The sequence below is a fragment of the Papio anubis genome, chromosome 1, assembly GCF_008728515.1.
Source record: "Papio anubis isolate 15944 chromosome 1, Panubis1.0, whole genome shotgun sequence".
In the NCBI taxonomy this organism is placed as follows: Eukaryota; Metazoa; Chordata; class Mammalia; order Primates; family Cercopithecidae; genus Papio; species Papio anubis.
Genome location: NC_044976.1, coordinates 61,243,784 through 61,266,765, shown reverse-complemented (window position 1 = coordinate 61,266,765; position 22,982 = coordinate 61,243,784). Strand labels below are relative to the sequence as shown.

Below are 22,982 nucleotides of genomic sequence, written 5' to 3'. Positions count from 1 at the left end.
GATATCTATATCCATCTCTCAAAGTTTCTGTGAGGTTTAAATGAGAAGTCATTCCAACAACATTATTTACTAGGATTCTCCAAAATGCTGGCTGTGCAAGGCACTGGGAAGCTCTGTAATGGCACTTGGTAATCGTTAACAAATATGAAGAATTAGAACCATAAAAATAAAACATATTCCTGTGTGTTATCCAAATAGCATTGCCAAGCAATATAATAGTAGCTAAAATATATTGAAATCTTATTATATTCCAGTTAAAGTACTAAGCTTTTTACATCATTATTTATTCTAACATGCAGCTCTCTGAGGGGGTGCTATGAGTGTCCCCATTGCACAGATAAGGAAATGGAGGTTTATAACAGGTTATGTAACTTTCCAAAGAATGTGTCAGTTCCAGAAGCTACATTAGAACTGAGGCCTATTTGACTCAACATATCCAGACTTTGGCCAAATCCTTGTCTCTTACCTCCCCCCTTAATATTTTCAATTCTTTAAATGTAATGTTTAAATGTTTTTAGATAATATTTGGTGTGATCTCTTTCTTCGTCCCTATGTTTCTCCTTTATTCAATTTCAAGCAGGACTTGAGGATCCAGGATGATGCTACAGAAAGCATTGGTATAAGACATTCCTTTGTCTCGGGTGCTTTCCCTTGCCACATGACAAGCCTCACTACATCCCAGGGGGAGATAGGGACCAGTGATCCTCTTTACAGATGGGGAATGGAGGCACAGACCAGTGGAGAGACTTGCTGAAGGTTCCACTGCCTGTTAGTGATGGCATCAGGACCACAGACCAATCTCTCAACTCCAAGTCAGGGCATCTCCATGTTTCCTCTGAAGGGAGGGGTGAAAGAATGCTGAGAGCCGGAACATGTTTAGCCAAATCCTGTATACAGAAGACATAAGAGAAGGATAGTTCATATTTATTGAGCGTGAAACATTTTTAGGGATTTTAGTGAGTTTTTGTATGTTTTATTTAATTAATAAATAATAAATAAAACAGTTCACTTGTCCATACATGCCTGACACATGCCCATACATAGTAAATGCTCAATGTATTTGTTCAGTGAAGTAAAAGTTTCAGGCTCTTAAGGGAAAAAAAAGAGCACATGATATTTCCTAAATGTATATGAAAGCATTAAATGTGATGCAGGTAGAAGAAAACATCTACTGTGTATTAACCTAGATTGGTACTGGTTTGGTAGCCTTCAAGTAACTTCAACCGAGAAAAATGAGCAACAGGGAGGAATGCACAATATACAAGTTTGGAAGGGTAAATCCTGGCAAAAATGCTGCCCTTGCTCCCTTCTTCCACCCCTTCACCATGGCAGGCATTGCTAATAGATCATGGCACTATTTCCTGCTGATCCTGGACAGAGCCTCAAGAGTCCTCAAACACCTTGCTCCAGGCAACTACCACTAATCCATCAGAATTGACACTCATGCTGAAATCTATTTGTCATCCCTGATAGACTTAAAGGCTTTTTCTCTGTGGCCTAAGGGGATCTCAGAACCAGCTCAAGCTGTGTATACATCTCTTTCACTTTGCCAAGGGAAGGGTGCAATCTACAAAGCTATTCTTTGGGACCATTCTGATTTGTTTTACACTTTATCGAGGAAGTGCTGGCCTTAATTACAAAATCTCTGAATGGGTTCCTGTGTGACTCTGTGAAATCTGTTAGATACTTTTTATAAATAAGCTAGATTCCTACTGGTTCAGAATTATTGGGCATAGCCCTGCCTATGAAAAAGATTGAAACAAAATAGTCTCTAGAAATGATCTCTGGTCCTATTATTGGATTTGTATCGAGCCAGGGGCTAATAAAATGTCTCTGAAACAAAGGTATGTATGTTCATAGATAATATTTGGTATGATCACTTTCTTTGTCCCTGTTTCTCCTTTATTTAAACAAGACTTGAGGCTCCAAGATGATGCTACAGAAAGCATCAGCATAAAACATTTCTTTGTTCCAGGTGCCTCCTTTGCCACATGACCAGCCTCACTACATCTGTGGGGGGAGATAGGAACCAGTGATCCCCTTTACAGATGGGGAATGGAGGCACAGACCAGTGGAGGGACTTGCTCAAGGTCCCACTGCCTGTTAGTGATGGCATCAAGACTGCAGATCAGATCTCTCAACTCTTTGAACATCTTATGTACATTCAAAACTAAAAATGTTGTGACAAAATTGGGGAAACTTTTATGTCTACAGTTAAGGGATGTCAAATGTGCATTTTAAAGTATTTTCTGAAATACACATATGTGACATATTAAGAATTTTAAAACAACATTTTGGAAACCATAAATCATATAAGTTATATAATTTTTGGTATGGTTCCACATGTTAAGCCCTTAGAAGATACCACAATATGATCCACTCCAAATCTGATCAGTTGACCAAAATTAAATCAAAATCTTGTCTTTCATTAAGTCACATTCTAAAGGAAGACAGTTCAAAGGGCAGTAAAACCACAGGATGGTTAGGCTATGTCTTGATTTCATACTGTGTCATTTTAAATACCATCATTCATGATTCTGAAACTCATCAAATTTCCTGACCTGAGCAGGTCTCTACCTAGAAAAAAAATGTTCTAACTAAAACTATTAGCCAGTATAAGAAGAGCTCTACACTAAAACTTGGCTTGGAATAGCAGCACATTAACATAAGATGCCACTCTACTAAGAGGAAACGTATCTCAGAGGTTCTTATCCAAAAAGAGTGTCCTGAAGAATTTAACTAACCCAAATAAATTAGCACATGATGTCACCGTTATTCCCTTCCTGGAGAGTGCCATCCTAAGTGGCACCAACACAAACCAAATGAGAAAGATGTGCTCCTATGGTGGAACCTGAGCCTACAGCAGAAAACCTTCACTGGAGACCTTAAGTGAGTTAACAATGAGCTGTTTTGTTTTTTAAATACCAAACATATTCAATAGATTCCCTAGAATATTAATAATTTCTGTGAACCCCAAGAAGTAAAAACAGGTACTTAAAACAGACAAATGATATCAAAAGTTTATGAGGCCAAATATCTATCAGTAATGCTAACATTTTTTGAATGCTTACTCTGTGCCAGGCACTTTTCTAAGCAGTTTGTCTTATGAATCCCCACAAGAATCCTGGGAGTCAATGCCCCATTTTACAGAGGAAGAAACTGAGGCACAGGGAGGTTGCATAACTCACCCAAAGTCAGTGACAGAGTTGAGATTTGAACTCAAGGTCCATGGTCTTCATCATCATGCTCTACTTCTCTTAATATGTTTATAGAATTTCTTGTTCTATTTTGGAAAGAAGGAGGAAAGGAACCATGACCTTTTCCTCTGACTTTAAGCTGGGATGAGAGGAAATTTTCTATCACAGTCTTCTACATTCTGACTTTGGGTGACAAAACAACTAGATAATTCTGGTTTTCAGAGGTTTGAAACAAAGACGGAACTAAGCCATCCAGATGTCATTTGGAAGACTGTGTAAAGACAGCCTAGTTTACATAAAATTGATTCCATCATTTCAATGTTGCAAGTAAGGTGTGCTAAAAATGCAGGTGATGAGGAGCCTTACAGAATTATTTTGAGGTTAACTAAAAAACTATACAGTCCTACTGTAGGAACAGATATAAAAAACAGAGGATGCCAAGGGCCTGGAAGATCAAGAGCAAGGATCTGATGGTGCTTCCTTCCTTTTAAGATTTTGGACTCGCATTCTTCCTAAATGTCTTTACATTGCATTGTCTGACTTATACCTGCTGGGAGATTTTCTTTTGTCAAAAACCAGTGCATTAACATTTCATTGAGTATAGCCCTGTGAGGTTTCCATAATGAAAATGTGGTGCATGTGCACATGTACATACGCATGCACACATACACACATACACCAGACGGGGACGGACCTCTACCTTGAGAAAGCCTGTTTATGTGCTCGGTTTACATATTATTAAACCACCCATCTGATCTCTAATGGCAGCCCTGCTGACACTGTCTGACCCAGTTTGACAATCTGGATAGAAATTGTAGGGTTGGCTGTTCAATGGCTGTGACTTTTAACAGCACTGCTTTTGGGCCTCAAATCAATTCTCTCTGTTTACAGACCATTTCACAGCCCTTTACCTGCAACATCACTTGTGTCAGTCCCATAAATACTTTGGTGTATATAATGCTTGAATTAGCATAATGGTTTAGGCTCTAAGCTCTCAGCCCAAAGAAGGACACGTCAACATGTTCTCTTCACTTAAGCAATTAAGAGCCATTATGCTGCTTCAGTGGAAATATCATCAAGGTTAAAGACAATCCCAAACAGCCCTCTCACCTTTTTATTCTAAGTCTAATAAATGAGGCATAGAAATTGAAATGTTAGTAAACAGTTCTACTTGCAAGCTCTTTTTGGATCATGCTTAATCAGACCCTCGTTCACCAGACGTTTGCAACAGATTCAGAAATATGTATATTGAATTGTTCATTTTGTGTAAGAAAACAAAGTTTACTGATTTTATTTCAAAGCTATAGTGAGCACTGATTTATTTTTGCCAGATTTTTAAAAATTTTAGCATCAAGTTACACAAAAAAATTTCCATACTCTTATTATTTGATATGACAAAAGTGACATTTTAACGATGTGATAATGTTGCTATGACTTTTACACTAAGGTATATTTCCAAAGTCTTTTCTTATTGTTGTCATTAAAAATTTTTAACCCAGCTTTATTGTAATATAATGTATATATAATGCAATTCAACTTTAAGTGCACAGCTTGATGCATTTTGGCAAATTTATCCCGTTGCATAATTACCATTATAATCAAGATATAGAACATTTCCATAACCTAAAAAAATTCCTTCATGCCCTTTTGCAGTTAACCCCCTCCCCCGACCCCTGGTAACCAATGATCTGCTTTTGGTCACTAGTTTTGCCTTTTCTAGAATTTCATATAAATAGGATCAGACAGTATCTAGTCTTAAGCATTTGGCTTCCCATTTTCTTTATATCTTTTCCTCTTTATATCTTTCCCTCTGTTAGCAGTGGGAAGGTAATTTTGTAGGAAACATAACTTGGGTGGAATCTTGGCTCCACCATTTCTAGCTCAATGGCCTTGAGTAAGTTATTTACATTCTTGGGACTTTAGTTTCCTCTTTTGTAGAATGGAGATAATACCCTCTTGGGGCTGGGAGGGGGTATAACTAAATCTCTGTACATATGCTTAGGTAAGGCATCTAGAAAGTGCTCAATCAATGTTAGTTCCTTAGATTGGTCGTTCTCTCTCCAGCTGTTTGACTTCTCACTACAAGTTAGGAGAGAGCTCGCTGCAGCTCTCACTACTAAGACTGAATCCAGTGACTGAAAAAAGGCGCAAGAGAAGTTTTTCAGTTTTGGAAATATTCTATTTCTTGGTTGCAATGGTAATTACACAACTGTATACATTCGTCAAAAACTCATGAAACTCTATACTTAAAACTGAATGTATTATATGTAAATAAATTACAATAAAGCTGAGGGTTTTTTAAATCTAAAAGTAATAATATAGAAAGACCTTGAAAATATCCCTTGGTTTAAAAGAGACGTGATGAGAGATAACCTTGACTCAGTGCTTCATCAACCGTGCATGTTGCTTTGGTGAAATAAGGGAAGCGTTCAAAGCCTTCAGAATAGAAAATCTAATATAGCCAGCAAAAGCACTACAAGTAGCAAATGTTGTGTTCACAGATCATTGTTTTTGTGTTGACTTTTTAAGTTTAAGAAAGCAGTTGTGCAATGAAAGTATAAGTAGTGTAACATCCTAGCTAACACAGTGAAACCCCATCTCTACTAAAAATACAAAAACTTAGCTGGGTGTGGTGGCAGGCGCCTGTAGTCCCAGCTAGTCGAGAGGCTGGGACAGGAGAATGGCGTGAACCTGGGAGGCGGAGCTTGCAGTGAGCTGAGATCGCGCCACTGCACTCCAGCCTCCGCGACAGAGTGAGACTCTGTCTCAAAAAAAAAAAAAAAAAGAAAGTATAAGTAGTGTGACATAGAAACCAAGTGTGTGTGTGTGTGTATAAGATAAAATGACATTGTGCTGACCATTTTAAACTAATAACTTCAAAATGTCATACAAGAAAACCTGAGCTCAAAAACAGAAATTTGCCAGTCATGGTAGCTCATATCTGTAATCCCAGCTACTTGGGAAGCTGAGGCAGGAGGATCGCTTGAGCCCAGGAGTTTGAAACTAAACTGAGCAATATACTGAGACATTGTCTCTTAAAAAAAAAAAAAGTTTTTAATTAGCTAGGCATAGTGGCACACACCTGTAATCCCAGCTACTTAGGAGGCTGAGGTAGGAGGATCGCTTGAGCCCAGGAATTCAAGGCTGCAGTGAGCTGTGATCCTGTCACTGCACACCAGCCTGGGCGACAGAGTGAGACCTCCTCTCTAAAAACAAACAAAAACAATTACTAGAAGTGTCACTTTCTTTGAAACATCTTCCCCAAATCCCACCAATGTCCTCATCTCCATTCTGAGTTAGGTACCCTTTCTCTATGTTCTGACATTACTCTGTCCCTATCTACCTCTGTCACATTAATTATCACACTGCATTTTAATTACTGGTTGATGTGCCTATTCTCTTCACAAGACTGTGCAATCGTGGAGGGTAAGTACTTTTTTTTCTTGTATCTTTACCTTCCTGTCTTCCCAACACCCTGAAATGCCCTAAGTAAGGGCTCAATAACTGTTTGATGAATGAAGGAGGTCTTAATCACATTGCCTCCATTCATAACACAATAAAACACATTCATTCCAGGCCCTCTTTTAATAGTGACTTGGGCCCCATGTATATGAAGATCTGAAGTAATGAGGGAACCACTAAGCAGCATGAAAAAGAACCAACAAGGAGAAGATTCGGAATCTAGTGGGAGCATAGGGAGCAGTTAGAAGTGTCTGTTAGCCTCCACTCCCTGAATCTCTGGCTTGTACCATAGGAGCTCTGAGTCCAGGTTCCAGAGCCAGAGGACCAGGGTTAGATCCCAGCCTGGCCAAACTCTGTGACCTTCGACTAGCTTCTAAATCTCCCTGAGCTTCAGTTCACCTGGGACTTCACTTCTGTTCTATAACATAGAGAAAACAATAATGAGTCTCCTTCACAGGGTTTCTGTGAGGATTAAATGAGATGATGTGGGCTGGGTGCAGTGGTTTATGCCTGTAATCCCAGCACTTTGAGAGGCCGAGGCGGGAGGACCTGAGGTCAAGAGTTCGAGACCAGCCTGACCAACATGGAGAAACCCCGTCTCTACTAAAAATACAAAATTAGCTGGACATGGTGGCACACGCCTGTAATCCCAGCTACTCAGGAGGCTGAGGCAGGAGAATCGCTTGAACCCGGGAGGCAGAGATTGTGGTGAGCTGAGATCACGCCATTTCACTCTTGCCTGGGCAACAAGAGTGAAACTCTGTCTCAAAAAAAAAAAAAAAAAAGATGTGTATGAAGTGCTCAGCAGAGTACCTGGCACACCATAAACACTTACACAAGGTTAGTTTTCTAGTATATTTCTACAGTGTTTTCTCTGGAGGCGAATGGATTACGTTTGAATTTCAACTCCTTCTAATTCAGCTCCCCATTGTCAGCGTGAGCCTAGACAGATTACTTATAACCTCAGGCACCCCAGGTGCAAAATGAGGATGATAATGGTATCCCCTCATAGAGTTATTTGAGGATTAAATGAGATAAAGAGTTTAGCACCATGACTGGTGCATAGTAAGTGTTTAATAAAGCCTCACCTGACAAGATCTATTACCATGTAAGCCCTGCTTCTCAACAAGAACCCTTCCCTCCAGTCAAGCATATTCCTTCCCTTACCCATCTGTGCCATGCTCATTCATTTGTCATTACTTTGTTTATGCTACAGCTATTGCAGAGCAGTGGGGTGGGGGGAAAAACAAAGGTTTTGAGGTCAAATGACCTGGGTTCGAAACCTGGCTTTGCAAACTTCCCAATTGTGTACAAGTTTCCTACCCTTCCTGAATCTTTTTTTACCTGTAACATAGAGATGATAATCTCCACTTAGCTGGCTTGTTGTGCAGATTTAATGAGATCACATGTAGAAAGGTGCTGAATGTATAATCAACATTCTGTTAAATTAATTTTAGTTTCCAATCCACTGTGTCCTTCCAGTCAGGCACACTTGCCCTCTCTTCTCTACCTACCCAGACGTCTTCTACCCTTGAAGACACACCTAAAAATCCTATCTCAACCTGGAAGCAGTCCCTGATCACACTGACCCACCTTGATCTTACAAGTGTATTATATACCACTGTTCTTGTTTAGCAGATTCTGTAAATTAGCTTGTCTCTCCGACTGGATCAGTTAATCTTAACTTCTTCTGAATCATGGACTCCTCTAATAATCTGATAGTCCTGTCCTCAAAGATATGCATATATACATGGAAATTTGCAAATAATTTCAAGATGCTAATATCTCTTGAAACTTCTGAAACAGATTATGTTCTCCCCAAGGGTGGTGATGATGTGATACTCTGTGTCTTTGGGGCTGAGGACCCAGAAGGTGTTAGTAAAGACCAGTCGATAGACTCATTGACTTTCTGCATCAGGAGATAACTGATGGCAGCACCTCCACAGAACAGAGTAGGATGCCGACCATGGCAGAGGTAGAGAAACTCTATAGCAGCATCTTAGTCTTTAATTTTGCCAAAGCACAGCAACTTGAAGCTTCACTGTGATTCCTAAGGATGGGAAACAAGTAGAAATATTAAAAAAGTTATCATGAAAATATTTCGTTCCTGCCCCATAGATGTGTTCAGTCCACAGACGCCAAAAGAGCCTACTCTACTCTTATCTTCAATCCAGCTCCATAATAACTTTTCCCTGGCCTTGGCAGCCTCTCCTTTCCCCTTAAAAGGCTGGCTGCTTGGTTTGACTGTTTTTTTCTCTTAGTGGCCTTTGGGTTTTGCATAAAACCATTAACTTTTGTCTCTGCTCATGCAAAATTATTTGCTTTTGGTTTTCCTGTCTGTCATCTTAGATCTAACAAGAGAAGAGCCATATATGAGATGTAAAGAGAACAAGTCTAACGTGAATTCTAGCTGTGGCTTTTGGTAGCTGGCTTTGTGACCTCAAGTGAAATCACCTGTCTGTGTGGTCTCAGTTTGCTTCTTCATACAGCTTGGTGATCTCTCCCAGTTTTAACCCTGAATGATTCTGAAACATTGCAATGCTTCATAGTTGGAACTAAAGGATTTTCTAAAAGCAGCACTGTCACGCACAAGAAATGCTTGTAGACTCTAGTAATGGTCTGATTACTGGATTAAATGAGACTTTCCATATTTACCAGAGTTTTCAAAACCATCCTACAAAATACACTTAACAACAATGAACATATACTTAACAACAATGAACATAGCTTTTATTTCTTTTATGATTCAAAAACTTGATAGATCTTGTATCTACTGTTCAAAGCTACGAAGGAAAAAATCCAACTTTTCAGGCTTTCAGGTTGTGGTGTTTGCGAGAAATGGGAGTGGTAGGTCTAACTGAAGTGAAATGTATATCTTTAGATCATCTGTTATACCTCTTCTTCCTACAGCACCTGTATAACATTGCCAATAAAGAAAGTAAATAGCATAATAAAGGCCTTCCTTGCTATGATGGGTGATGGGTATTCTTTTGGCAGAAAATTATCAGCAAAACATCTCAACATTCTGATAGTCTAGTAACAATATCAGCCTACACCAAAAACTGGGAAGTATATGAATAGCCAGTTTCTAATTTTATTCTGCCTACTCGGACTATGCTAAGAGCAAAAAAAGATGATAAATAGCCAGAGAGATTTTCTTGACATCATGCTTAACTGAAATTTCAAAATAAATCAGTTGGACTCATTTTTAAAGACCTACAACTAAATTATCATTGGGTCGTTTTGTTCTGCTCCCAACTGGTTTTCTGAGGGACTAGTGGTGAGATACAATGAGATCTGAAAATGGGCCACAGTACGCAAACATTGCAGTTTGGTTTGATTTAGTCTAACTCTTGTGTAATAACTTTCTATGAAGTGTGGGTTGAGGAGCAGGTTAGAAGCCCGAGGCCACAAGCTCATCTTGTTCTTGTTACAACTCGGATGCCCTGCAGTCCCTGCACTATATATCAGAGGCTTGGCACTGGAGTCTCTGGGCTGATCAAGAGTGGAGCCCTCATTCCCTGCACAGCAGAGCTACTGAGAGACAAACAACAACATAGTTGTGTTTGCTTGGGAAATCCTATTCGATAAAAGGAAACAGGTAGGTCTTTGAGGAGCTTGTGAACCAGAGGAGGCCTGACATTTCTGTCAAGGCAAGAAAAAAGGTTAAAAAATATTCCACCCTAAAGAAAGGCTGATGGTGTCCCTGACCTAGGGAGGAATAAGACATGTTTTCTGATGGCTGGCTGGCCCCTCTCTTCCTCCAGCTTTGGAATTGTGACTTCCGTTGCAGATCTCTGACCCAAGCAAATCTCGAGTGATGAATAAGGCAAGTCCACTGCTCCTCTCTGGTCTGATTTTTCATTGGCAAAATGAGGGGGTTGGACCAAGTGATCTCTTAGTCCCCATCCTACTCTAAAATTTGGTGATTCTGACCCTGTCAGAGTCTTGTAGCCCACAAGGGACTAACCTTCTTCTTCCCATTGGTCACATGTTTGCCCGTGACCCAAGTCAGATCCTTAGAGCTAAGTTGGATCATGGATGATTCCAGTAAATAACAATACCTGCACAGTTCCTTAGAGTTTGTAAAATGATTTTACCTATAATATTTCATCTGATCCTTTGAAAAACCCTTTGAAGAGGGAAACGAGTATTATTCTTTTCCTGTTATAGAGAAGGAAAGCTATGCTAAGGGAGATTAAGTCAGAACTGCCAAGGTGAAAAAAGGTATCTATAGTCAGATCTGAAGAGAAAAAGCAAATGCAAGTCTCTTAGGATGAATGAAGCACACACATTAAATCAAGGAGATGCAATGAGTGTCACAGATGGGAACAGAGAGCATTCTGGGAACCCGTCTCTGAATTCATGCATCTCAGAGCTCCCAGTGCAAATTCTGTTTGTGTGAAAAGGCAATAGTCTGAAAAGAAACCATAGAGCTTGGAACTGATTTTTCACTTCTAGGACAAAGACCCTTAGCTAAGGATAGGGGACAAGTGTCATTCTTCAACTCCTCATTCTCTGACAGGAGAGAATAGAGGAAGAGGGGGAATTTATCTTAAGGCAGTAGATGGTCACCAGTTTAAGCCAGGGACATTAGTGGAGGGCTGGTGGGAAGTGACCATTTGGGGTCCTATATTCTGGACACTGAATACCAACTATATGCCAATTTCCCAACAGAGTTTATAACTGTTACTTATAAGTAATACTGTCTTTTGGCCAACACTTGAAGGAATCCTGTGGAGAGTTAGGGAGCCTATAAAAAGCCTAAAGGTGGAGTGAAATAAATAAGGTCTATAACACTGATGAATTTTTAAACACACACACACACACACACACACACACACAATAAAGCCTTATTCTTTCTGTGGCATACAATTAAAGAACAACAAATCTCAGAAGTGGAGGCTTCCCCGATCTGAGTGTAGGTCTGCTGGAGCAGAGGAAGTACGAGGATGACCAGAAGGTAAAATGAATGATGACAACATCAGCAACAACATGGGAATAAGCAGAGTGCCAAAGGCCAAAGATATATCCATATGCATATGTCCATATCTGCAAGAGTGACAGCAGGACAGTGGCCGAAACAACAGAGGTTGAGGGGCAATGGAGTGTGGAGCCACATCAGTTTCAGCAGCAGAACAAACCATCAATTAAAGTTCCTCAGCTACACTGAAATTAGGAAAATTCAAGACAAAAAAGGAGTATAAACAGATGAATGTTAAGAAAGAATGGCCAGGTGCGGTGGCTCACACCTGTAATCCCAGCACTTTGGGAGCCCATGGCAGGCAGATCATGAAGTCAAGAGAGAGAGATCATCCTGGCCAACATGGGGAAACCCCCATCTCTACTAAAAATACAAAAATTAGCTGGGCGTGGTGGCACACGCCTGTAGTCCCAGCTACTCAAGAGGCTGAGGCAGGAGAATTGCTTGAACCCAGGAGGCAGAGGTTGCAGTGAGCCGAGATCACACCACTGCACTCCAGCCTGGTGACAGAGTGAGACTCCGTCTCAAAATAAAAAAAAAAAAGAAAGAATGCAGGGCTTGACGCGGTGGCTCACACCTGTAATCCCAACACTTTGGGAGGCCGAGGTGGGTGGATTACTTGAGCTCACAAGTTCAAGACCAGCCTGGGCAACATGGCAAAACCCAGTCTCTAACAACAACAACAAAAAATTAGCCAGGTGTAGTGGTACGTGCCTGTAGTCCCAGCTACTTGGGAGGTTGAGGTAGGAGGATAGCTTGACCCCAGGAGGCAGAGGTTGCAGTAAGACAAGATCACACCACTGCACTCCAACCTGGGTGATAGAACCAGACCTTGTCTTAAAAATAAAATAAAATAAAAATGATGCAACTAGGCTGAGCATGGTGGCTCCCGCCTGTAATCCCAACACTTTGGGAGGCCAAAGCGGGCAGATCACCTGAGGTCAGGAGTTTGAGACCAGCCTGGCCAAAGTGATGAAACCCCATCTGCACTAAAAATACAAAACTTAACTGGACCCATGGTGGCACATGCCTGTAATCCCAGCTACTCTCTTGAAGCTGGAAGGCAGAGGTTGCAGAGACCCACTGCACTCAGCCTGGGTGACAGAGTAAGACTCCATCTCAAAAAAAAAAAAAAAAAAAGGATTCAACTAGAGGTAACCAAGGTAAAGGAAGAAAGCATTGCAGATGACACAAATCTAAAGGCATGGCTAATATAATCCTTTTGAATCTTGGATCTGTTTCAAATTTTCATAACAAAAAAACTCTGGGTCTACAAACCCAAGAAGATGAATTTAACAGGAATATATATAAAGTCCTATACATAGATTATAAATATCAATTGAACTGGATGGGGTAGACAGATAAGAAAGCTTGGGGTTTTGGCGACCAGAGATTCAGCAGGTGACAATGATTTGGCTGCTAAAAAAAAAAAAAAAAAAAACTAAACTAAACACCTCAGGTTGCACTGATGAAAAGACATATTAGGATCATTGGATTTTTGTGGCCAGACCATGTGCACAGTGTTATAATAGATTGTTGGGGCTGTATCCTAAGAGTAACACTGATATTCCATGCATGTCCAAGGATCAGGACCATGGTGGTAAGGGGTCCAGAACTATATCTCACAAAGGGCAGCAAGAAATGAGGAAACATGGGGAGATACAAAAGTCATTTCTAATTCCTGAGTAAGACTTCTTGAAAAAGAATCATATTTGTATGCTCTTATGGGATATAACCAGAACAAATGACAGAATGCCAATTTTGACTTGGTATAATGTAAAATTTTCTGATAGAGCTTGTTCAAAGGTAGAGGGTTCTACCATCATCATCATCCTACCCAGGGACTCTTTCGATAGCCTCTCAAGTAGACTCCATCCCTCCACTCTTATCTTCATTAATACATCCTCTATAGAGCAGGCAGAGTAGTTTTCAGAAAGCACAAATATTACAGACCCAAGCTCCTTTTCTTAAATAGCTCCCCACTACATAAAATAGTAACAGCTCTTAATGCTGCATGAAAAGCCCTGCAGCCTCATGTTCTGTGACCGCATACATACCAGCAACCCCTGACACACACACACACACACACACACACACACACTTTGTGCTTCAACAATACCAAATTATCTGTAATTTTCTATACACAGTATGCTATTATGCATCTATGTGCCTTTGCATATTCTGTTCCCTCTGTCTGAAATGCCTTCACCCTCTCCAGAACCCACGTTATATACTGGAAAAACTCCTATTTATATGTTTCCATTTATAATAGGTTTGCTTGGGCATAACCTTTTATGAAACGTTTTCACTTCCTCCCCAACCCACCCCATCTCTCAGAGTTAATCATTTCCTCCTATGCTACCTCTGTACCTTTGTACATGGTCCCATTATAGCATTTATTATACCATATTGAAATGTAAACTGGGTGTGGTGGCACACACCTGTAGTCCCCGCTACTTGAGAGGCTGAGGCAGGAGGTACACTTGAGCCCAGCAGTTTGAGGCTGCAGGGCACTATGATTGTTCCTGTGGATAGCCACCACGCTCCAGCCTGGGCAACATAGCAAGACCTCATCTCTAAGGGAAAAAAAAGAAATGCAATTATTTACATGCCTGCCTTCTCTACCTTCTTGGGCTCCTCAAAGGTAAGAACCAAGTAATATTCCTCTACAAATCCCTAGTACTTGGCACAGTGCTTAGCACACAGTGGAGCTCTCAGGTATTTGTTGAATTGACATGACAAAAGGATTCTATGGTAGAAAACAAAATTAAAACACTTGAAATTGCTCAGTAATTTTAAGTTAAGTAAAAGGAACCCAGGGCTAAGAACAAAGACAAATAGAAGAAGGGGAATTTTTTTTTTTTTTTTTTTTTTTTTTTTCTGAGACAGGGTTTCGCTCTGGTTGCCCAGGCTGGAGTGCAGTGGCATGATCTCAGCTCACTGCAGCCTTGACCCCCCCAGACTCAGTGATTCTCCCACCTCAGTCTCTCAAGTAGCTGGGACTGCACCCAGCTACTTTTTAGAATATTTTTAGTAGACATGGGGTTTTGCCATGTTGCCCGGACTGGTCTCAAACTCCTAAGCTCAAATCGATCTACCCACCTCGGCCTCCTAAAGTGCCTGTGGCCAGCTCCCGGGCCCCTGAGAGAGGGAGAAAGAGATGCGGACAATGAAAAAGGCACTGTAAACTCCAAGGGGTGGAGGCAGCAGGGGCAGAAGGAAAGGGCTGAAATCACAACAGGAAGTCCTTCCTAGAGCCTAACTTCATGGGTGGAAATCTATGAATTGCTTTAAATTATAGGTAAACTTTACAAAATATATAACATTAGATATAAAATATGTAAAATTCCCTCTGCATGTGCATTTTCCTAGGAAGGGAGTCCACATTCTCACAATGGGGTTAAAGGTCACAAATGCACTAGAGAACAGTGGCTGAACTGTCCAGGGGTTCAACTCATAAATTCTTACCATCATTTTTGCTTTTGTCTTGAAAAGTTTTAATCAGGAAGCTAGTCCCAAAGAATATTGGGCCATTAGTCTTGATTTTCCAAAAAGGGAATTCTCAAGTCAAAAACTGAGACACTTGATTTATTCACCAAACATTTACTGAGGATATACACATACAAATCATGGTGAAGTACTGGGGTAATCCCAAAGGATATATTTTGAGGCTATAGTAAAATAATAAAAGATTTTACTGTATAGAATTATAGGATTATTAATATGCATAAGGAGCCTTTTTACATGGAGTTATACTGTATTATGTACAATGCAACTTTATAATTGGGATAAAATAGTGGTTTACATTTATTGGGCATTCATTATGTGCTAGGAACCACTCTAAGTACTTCGTTCATTCGTTTAACAAATATTTACTGAGGTCTAAGATGCTGTAGGCACTGTTCTAGATGCTAGGATTCAACAGTAAGCAAAATACACAAAAATCCCTGCTCTCTAGACATCTACATGTTGTGGGGGAAAACACAATAAATAAGCAAACAAATAAAACAAAGATTTCCAGATGGTGATAAGTGCTATGAAGAAATGTAAAGCAAAGAATGAAGATAGAGACTTCTAGATGGGAGGGAGAGTGCTGGCAATTTCTGCTGCAAGACCATTGCTGATAGAATGGACACAAAGAGTGAGAATGAGAGAGAGGGAAATCAAGGATGACTCCAAGGTTTCTGGCCTGAGCAAATGAATGGACAGCCTTGCCATTCATTGAGATAGAAGACTGTAAAAGAGGTAGCTTTTGGGGGCAGGAGGGTGCAAACGGGGCTTGGCTTTGATTGTGTTAAATCTGAGATGCCTACCAGATGGCCAACTGGAGATGTCAAGCAGTTAGTTAAGGGGAGAGATCCAAGCTGGAGTTATCAGTTTGGAAGTAGCAGCCATATAGATGATATTTAAAGTCATGAACCTAGAGGACATCAACAAGGAGTATAAAACAAAAGAGAAAAGACTAAGGACTAAGCTCTAGGGCACTCCAACATTGACAAATTGGAGAGATATGGAGAAACTGAGAAGGAACACTGAAAGAGGAGAAAAACCAGGACAGCAGGGCATCTTGCAAGCTAAGAGAAGAGTGTTTCAAGAAAGAAGAATGATAACTGTGTTGAATAGTGCTAATGAGACAAATAAAAAGAAAACTATGAATTGATCTTTGCATGTAACAACATGGACACAAAAGTAGCAGGTTGACACCAACAGTATTGACTCATTCAAGACCCCTAACAATGCTATATGATAGGTATTACTATAATTCCCCAGAAATAAAAATTGAGGCACAGGCAGATTAAATAACTTGCACAAGGTCACACAGCAAGAGAGAGGCAGATGGGGTATTTGAACCCTGGAAGTGTAGATCTGGAGCACACTCTGCCTTGGAAAATAGGAAAACAGGAGAGAGACCTTTTATGGGAAGCTGACTCCATGGCAGAGAAGACCCTAGAATGTTGCTTTTAACCTGTGATTATGCTGGAGCTCTATTTCTGTTCATGCTCCTTGATATAATCTTCCAAGACAGAAAAAAGGGCATGGATTGACTTTAAAATTCCATTTTATTGTGGAGATTTTATGGATAAGTATTTAATAATATGTGACTAGCCTAATTAGCTCAAATGGTTAGATCACAATGACTGACACCAGGGGTACAAATGCATTCCTTAACATGGACCAGTCAGGTTTACACAAAAACTCTGTCTTGTGGACACAGGGTACATTTTTTTCAAAGCACAAAACTTCTTCCAAATAGTGAGCCACACCACTTGTATTATTCAATTCTCCCTTCATTCCAGGTCATATCCAAGGCTTGCTTCAATGTCATCGTCTATGATAAATGATGACTAGCAACAGACAGAAATGTGAATTCAGACGTTAGAGATCCTATGTAGTCACAGAAGAAAGAAGTGTTAGTGAAAGATTTGTTTAGGATTTGGCTCTTACAATACCATCACCCCAAATACTCAGAAATTATGTTTTAAGCCCTGAAAATAGATCTGCATTGCTACCTCAGGCTCTTTTCAACCCCTAGCCAAGTCAGGTCCTATTAAGCTCATACCCACATTCTCTTCCTCCTCCTCCTCTACGGAGATGCACCACGTTGCCATCTCACTCTACCAAAATAATTCTTGCTAGGTAGTACTCCTTACTGTCCCACCAGGCCAAGGATCTGATTGTCAGAAGACAGACAAAATCGTCATTGAAAAATGTATGTACACTCAGTTTTCCACCTTTTTTTAACCAGCATAGTAAAGGTGAGAGGGAACAGAAAACAAAAAGCACAGTCCTACTGATATAGCAACAACTTAATTTTTCCAGATAGATCCAAGGCTGGTTCCTATAAACTGGAAAGAAAATTTGACCAACAAAAGGAGTCTAATCAGAAGGTTATGAACACAATAGAAAAACTAAGTTTCCCACTCACTGGTAGAAAGGTTTATTACAGCTTATGGGACATTTCAAAATGATGTCTTCGAAGTATCTTGCCCCCTTTTTAAAATCATACATAGCCCTTGAATATGATGAGCAAACCAGCTGGATAATGTTAAGCCTGTCCACGCCCGGCAGGTAATACAATGCACATAGCCATATCCACAACTGCAAAGGTTGACTCCCCACAAACCTCCCCAGCAGTACATGGATAAAAATGTGCAATTTTTTCAGCACAGAAGCTTATACATAATCCTATTACTATCCTAGGCACCTATTAAATATGATTGAAACAACGCCCATTGGAAGTCTTAAAACCTTAACCACCAGTTTTACTTCTAAAATAAAGTAAACTGCCAAAAGTTCTGATAAAAGTGACAATTTATATTTTTAAGTAGTACAACTGGAATTTTCCTATAGCTGTAGACAAAGGAATTCTTACCCAGATAAGTAGAAGAGCACCAATAAATTTAAGGTAGCTTATGCAAGTTAGGCACTAATGAATGTCATCTTCTGTTTTGTCATGAAAAAAGATCTTTCTGCTGCTAAAGGAGACTGATTTAGATTATGAATAGCTGTAGTGATTTGCAAAAATGGCTCCAGAGAGATAGAATGAGACTCCATATACTCATGGCACTTGAGGTTTCTGCCCTTTTTGTTGAAAATTAATTTGTCCTGTGGGTTATTGGATTCTACCTCAGCCAATGTATATTGCTCAGTCATCACAAATTTACTTAAAATTTAGTGTAGCTGAAGTTCATTCAACAAGACAAAAGTCTACAGTTGAAAGCTTCTAAAAATCTTTTTTAAAAACTGGCTAACAGTGTAATTGAAAGTGCTGGCATCGAAGTAGATTCACATAATGTTTTGCAGGTATCAATATATACTATATTACTATGTTAGAAATAGATTTTTCACTTGTTTTCCAAGAAAAAGCAGATAGGGAAGATTTATCATCCTTTGGTAAGAAGACATTTTGGTTGAAGCTTCCACATTCTGAAAACACATAAATCCCTAAATTCAGATTAGATTCTGTAATACATACCACGTATTGCATTCATTCACATATACTGTAATTTCACAACAAATATTTTAAAAGCAAATAAATTATATAATTCCTGATGCTTCCAAATGCTAAATACATCACACTAAGAACAAATTAAAAGTACATATATTGTCTCCCTATTTCATCAACTCTTACAGCAGGCAACTCGCTTCCTACTTAGGATGCTACAGCATGGAGGCTTATAGATGGGAGGGCCACAGTAAAAAGAGCCACGTTTCAGACAGAACATCAGGATACAAATCATTTGCTTTTTGACAAAAGGAACACTAGTTTAGTGGCCATGCTCCTTTACCCAACAATAATGAGAGAAGAGAGTATACTTCCAAAGAAGCTGTTGTGCAAAGATACAAAGGTGACAAAAAAAAAAAAAAGAACAGCTAATTGTGGGAAACAGGGTTGTTTTTAATTAATTTCTCCCTTAAAGTGATTTTCCTTAATAGATATTTCTCATGTTTACGCATTGAAATATGTATATTTAATACATAAAACCGATTTAAATACGTGTGTGATAGTCTTTTTCCCTTTGAAAATCTTGATGAATCTATAAACTTATGTAAGCTAAAATCATACCAATGAACCTCAACTGTGATTAAGTCCATTGGGGTGGCTCCTAATTAAGTTAATGATACACAGGAGACAACTAACATTATTTGTTCATTTCATTTATAGATGAAAGATTACTAGATAATAAGACTGTTTTCTATAGAAATATTATATTACAGAGTAATTAGGAGCTAAATCTAGATGGTAAAAGCATTAGGATGTGTCATTTCATTAAGAAAAAAAGTACAAAAGTACATGCTACTGGGGGCAACCCAAACCATAGTTGTGGACTTTTTTTGGGATAGCAGCTTTCGCTTTATTCCTTGAACCTAGACCACAACTGAACTACACAACTGATAAAGTTCAAACTCTGAAGAAATCAGATCTTTGCTTGGGGTACAATTGCACAAAATGAGATACAGAGTGCTAACCAAATCACGACACAATGGACTGGAAATTTTAGATTAATAAACCTCTTCCAGTGGAGTACTAAATAACTTTTACAGTTTTATCTATGGTTATTTGTTTCTCTGAAGATTTATGGTCCTCGCAACAGATAAGCATCTTATCTTTCACTTTCCAGATTAAAGAGAGATGATTTTAAACAGGCTTCTGACTGGCATAATCTAGAATTGCAGATGATCTCAATTTTTTAAAAAATGCAAAAAGTGAACTTGCAAGTCAAATGAAAATGACTTTGCGCATGTCAGATGCAGAGGGGAAAAAATCTGCATACAGCTAAACGAGTCTGATCTTCTCTTACCAATCCTGATCCCCTCGTCCTGCCCTGTATCAGCCAGGTGCAATCTGTACATGCTTAACCAGGAATTAAAACTCTTCATGCTGCTGCTGCCTTAATTGATTGATGCTAAAAGTTTAGAAAATATAACCTAACCAGCTATTACAAAGCACCTTTAACCAAGCCTTCTCCTTTGAAAGCAGGATCCTCAATTGAAACTGGCAGACCACATTTTTAGGTTTCAAGCAGCTCTGTCATTCTACAAGGAATGTGTCTGCCACTTCACACGATAGCTTGAGCTGAAAGACATGTACTTTGAATCAGAGAATCAATAGAACACTTAATGGACAATTAGGAGAACAGCTGTAGGACTGTCAGAGACCCATCTGTACACAGCTCAAACAGCAAGCCTGGACAGGGCCCGGGAAACAAAGTACACTGCTCCAGGGCACTGGCCCCAGTACAAAACCTCCCTTTCAGCTCTCATTTAATGTTAATATAGTGTTCTTTTTCATTACAAATTTTAACACGTGTAGAAAATTATGGAAATTGCTTAAGCCATTTGTCAACTTATATCATGTGAATTGATCAATAAATTTCACTACTTTGTTGTTAATGTAGATAAATTTTGGCATTTAATTAAGCTCCAGTGAAAATGTGGCCACTTTTAATTTCAGCAGATGCTGTCATTTCATTTGTAATACATAACTACAGGGGTAAATACAACCCAATCATGAATTATCACTAAATATTTATAGACAACATAGCAATTCAGAAAATAGACACAAAAGATTTTCACAATGAAACAATTACGGTGTGTAAAATCTGAAATAGGTCGTGATGAACTCTAATAAGAGTCGTGAACAGAATCTTAATATTGTAGCTTCACAAAAGAATTACATATGTATATTTTTCCTCTCATGATCCTGTCTCCGTAGATTGTCTCTAGTCAGCAGAAATAATTTCAAATTATTTCCACAGAATTGTTCCAAAGGTTAAAAGACAGTTCCCTAAGTTTGTAGAAGTATACTGACATTTATAAATTAAAATAAAAATGCATCCTCTCATATTTGTACTTACTAAGTTTATTTGGACACAATGGAGAGGCTTCTTTTAATGAATAGAAGGAAAATCTTATGAAGCTCATGTCGAACACATGATTTGGATTTGGGCTATAAGGTTGGTCAAAAGAGGACACTGGGATGGGAATGGAGACAAGATGCCAGACAATGGAAAAAGAAGAATGAACTTTTGAGGCTTCCTCCATATGGCCTGAGGGGCCCCAAGATGAAATCCTGGTTCTGACAGCCAGAAGCCGTATAGCCTTAACCCTCTGTGGCGTAGTCTGACATGATAAACTGCTATATCTCATTTGAAGGGGAATAGGCTGCCTCTTGGTGATTCTGCTGGTGCCTTCAGGGAAAAGGGGATTCAAAATCATATTGCTGTCTTTACAGTGTAATCCACTCCATAACACCCATACCCATCATTGTCTAAATGCTTCAGTAAGTGGGCCTGGCTGGTTCTGTAATGACTACATTTGCAGCAGAAAAGCAGACATGGGTACCTGTGTGTAGATCCTGCATAATTATATAAAAATTAAAGTTATGGGGAAGCAAAACTGATCCCTCATTGCTATTTTTACAATATCTCCATGTCAAATTGGCCATCGTGGCTGAGGCAGTTTGGCACTTTCTGTTGTTCTGGCAGAGGGCTACCTGGTCAGAGAAGATGATTCACTAAATTCAGACTCTATTAGATAAATTAGAATTAAGCAGCCAAAGGGAAAATGGATAGGGTCTTCTTGCTGGACCAAATTATTCATCTAAATTTCCAGCCAAAATTCTCTCTCTGGCTCACTCTCATATGTTCATACTTCTTTTTATTCCAGAATTTAAATTTCCTAGGACTTGAGGCTGTTTTTACATCCTTAAAAAGTAGAAGGGGCTGGAAAATCTGCCTCAGCTCCAACACAGATAATTAGAAATCTTCTTGTCATCTCTGAAATTGAGGATTTCTTGAAGGCATAATATTACTGTTTTCCTAAGTCATGTATGTCTGTGAATTTCTTTGTTTTGGGGGGAACTGAGGAAAGAAATGGGTTATTGCTTGGACTAAGGAAATACTGGCATTTGTTAAATATTTGATGTGGATATTGAAGTGTTAAGAAAGTTCAGATATAACATGGGTTGAGAAATGAAAACTGATATCCTAAAAAGTTGGGATGGTGGTAAAGATGGCCAAAAAAATTATTTACCATTTCTCCCATCGACAAATGGAATCTATTTCCCCTACCCTTGACTCTGAGCTGGGTTTGTTTTGCTCAGTAGAATGTGGCAGAAGTGCCACTGTGCCAGATCCTAGCCCGTCTTAACAAGTCCTGGAAGCTATTGCATTTGCGTTTTTCAGAGCCAGCTGCCATGCTGTAGAAAAATTTGGGTTAGACTATCAAATGATGAGAGGTCACTTGGAGAGTAGTCTTGAAAGATGAGAGAACATCCTGGATGTTTAAACTCCAGGTGAACTCTCAGTTGAAAGCAGCTGGATGAGTGACTGCAGCTTCACCAAGTGGAGCAGAAGAACTTCACGGCTGAGCACAATCAACCACAAAATCACTAGGAATAACATGTCCTTATTAGGTTAAGACAATAATTTATTAGACAGCAATAGATAACCGAAATAGAGATTTCATAATAAAAATTTCCATTCCTTTTCTTTTCAGATCCTACCCTCCTTTTCAAGTTACAACTGGCAATCACCTAGTTTCCTATGCTTCTTGGAGAAGTGACCCAATAACAATAAAACAAAAAGCCAAGATACAAGTTGGAGGCAGGGGTCGAAATATTGTTGAAAAGATGCTCAGACTGATTCCCCCTACTATTAATTTACAATTTTCTTTTTAACTTCACTCAATATCCCAAATCTACGTCAATGCTCTAATTGGACAGCAAAGGAAAGTCAGTTTCTGTAATAAGAATTCCATCCCTTTTCAGGACTGTAGTCTGGAAAATCAACGGAACCCAGTTTACTTAAACATGATTCGATTTTTAAAAAGATGTC

The 22,982-nt window shown here is 39.3% G+C and overlaps 1 protein-coding gene across 8 annotated transcripts in view; it reads right to left on the bottom strand.

Moving 5' to 3' along the window:
• Positions 1–656: 656 nt before the first annotated feature.
• Positions 657–22,982, bottom strand: part of ATG4C (autophagy related 4C cysteine peptidase) — a 118,294-nt gene continuing 95,968 nt past the window's right edge. For all 8 annotated transcript variants that reach the window (XM_017962082.3, XM_017962083.2, XM_021942374.1 and 5 more), the window contains one exon: positions 657–887. In XM_017962082.3, coding sequence (XP_017817571.1) covers positions 672–887 — 216 coding nt within the window. In that variant the 3' untranslated portion in view covers positions 657–671. The remainder of the gene's footprint in view (positions 888–22,982) is intronic.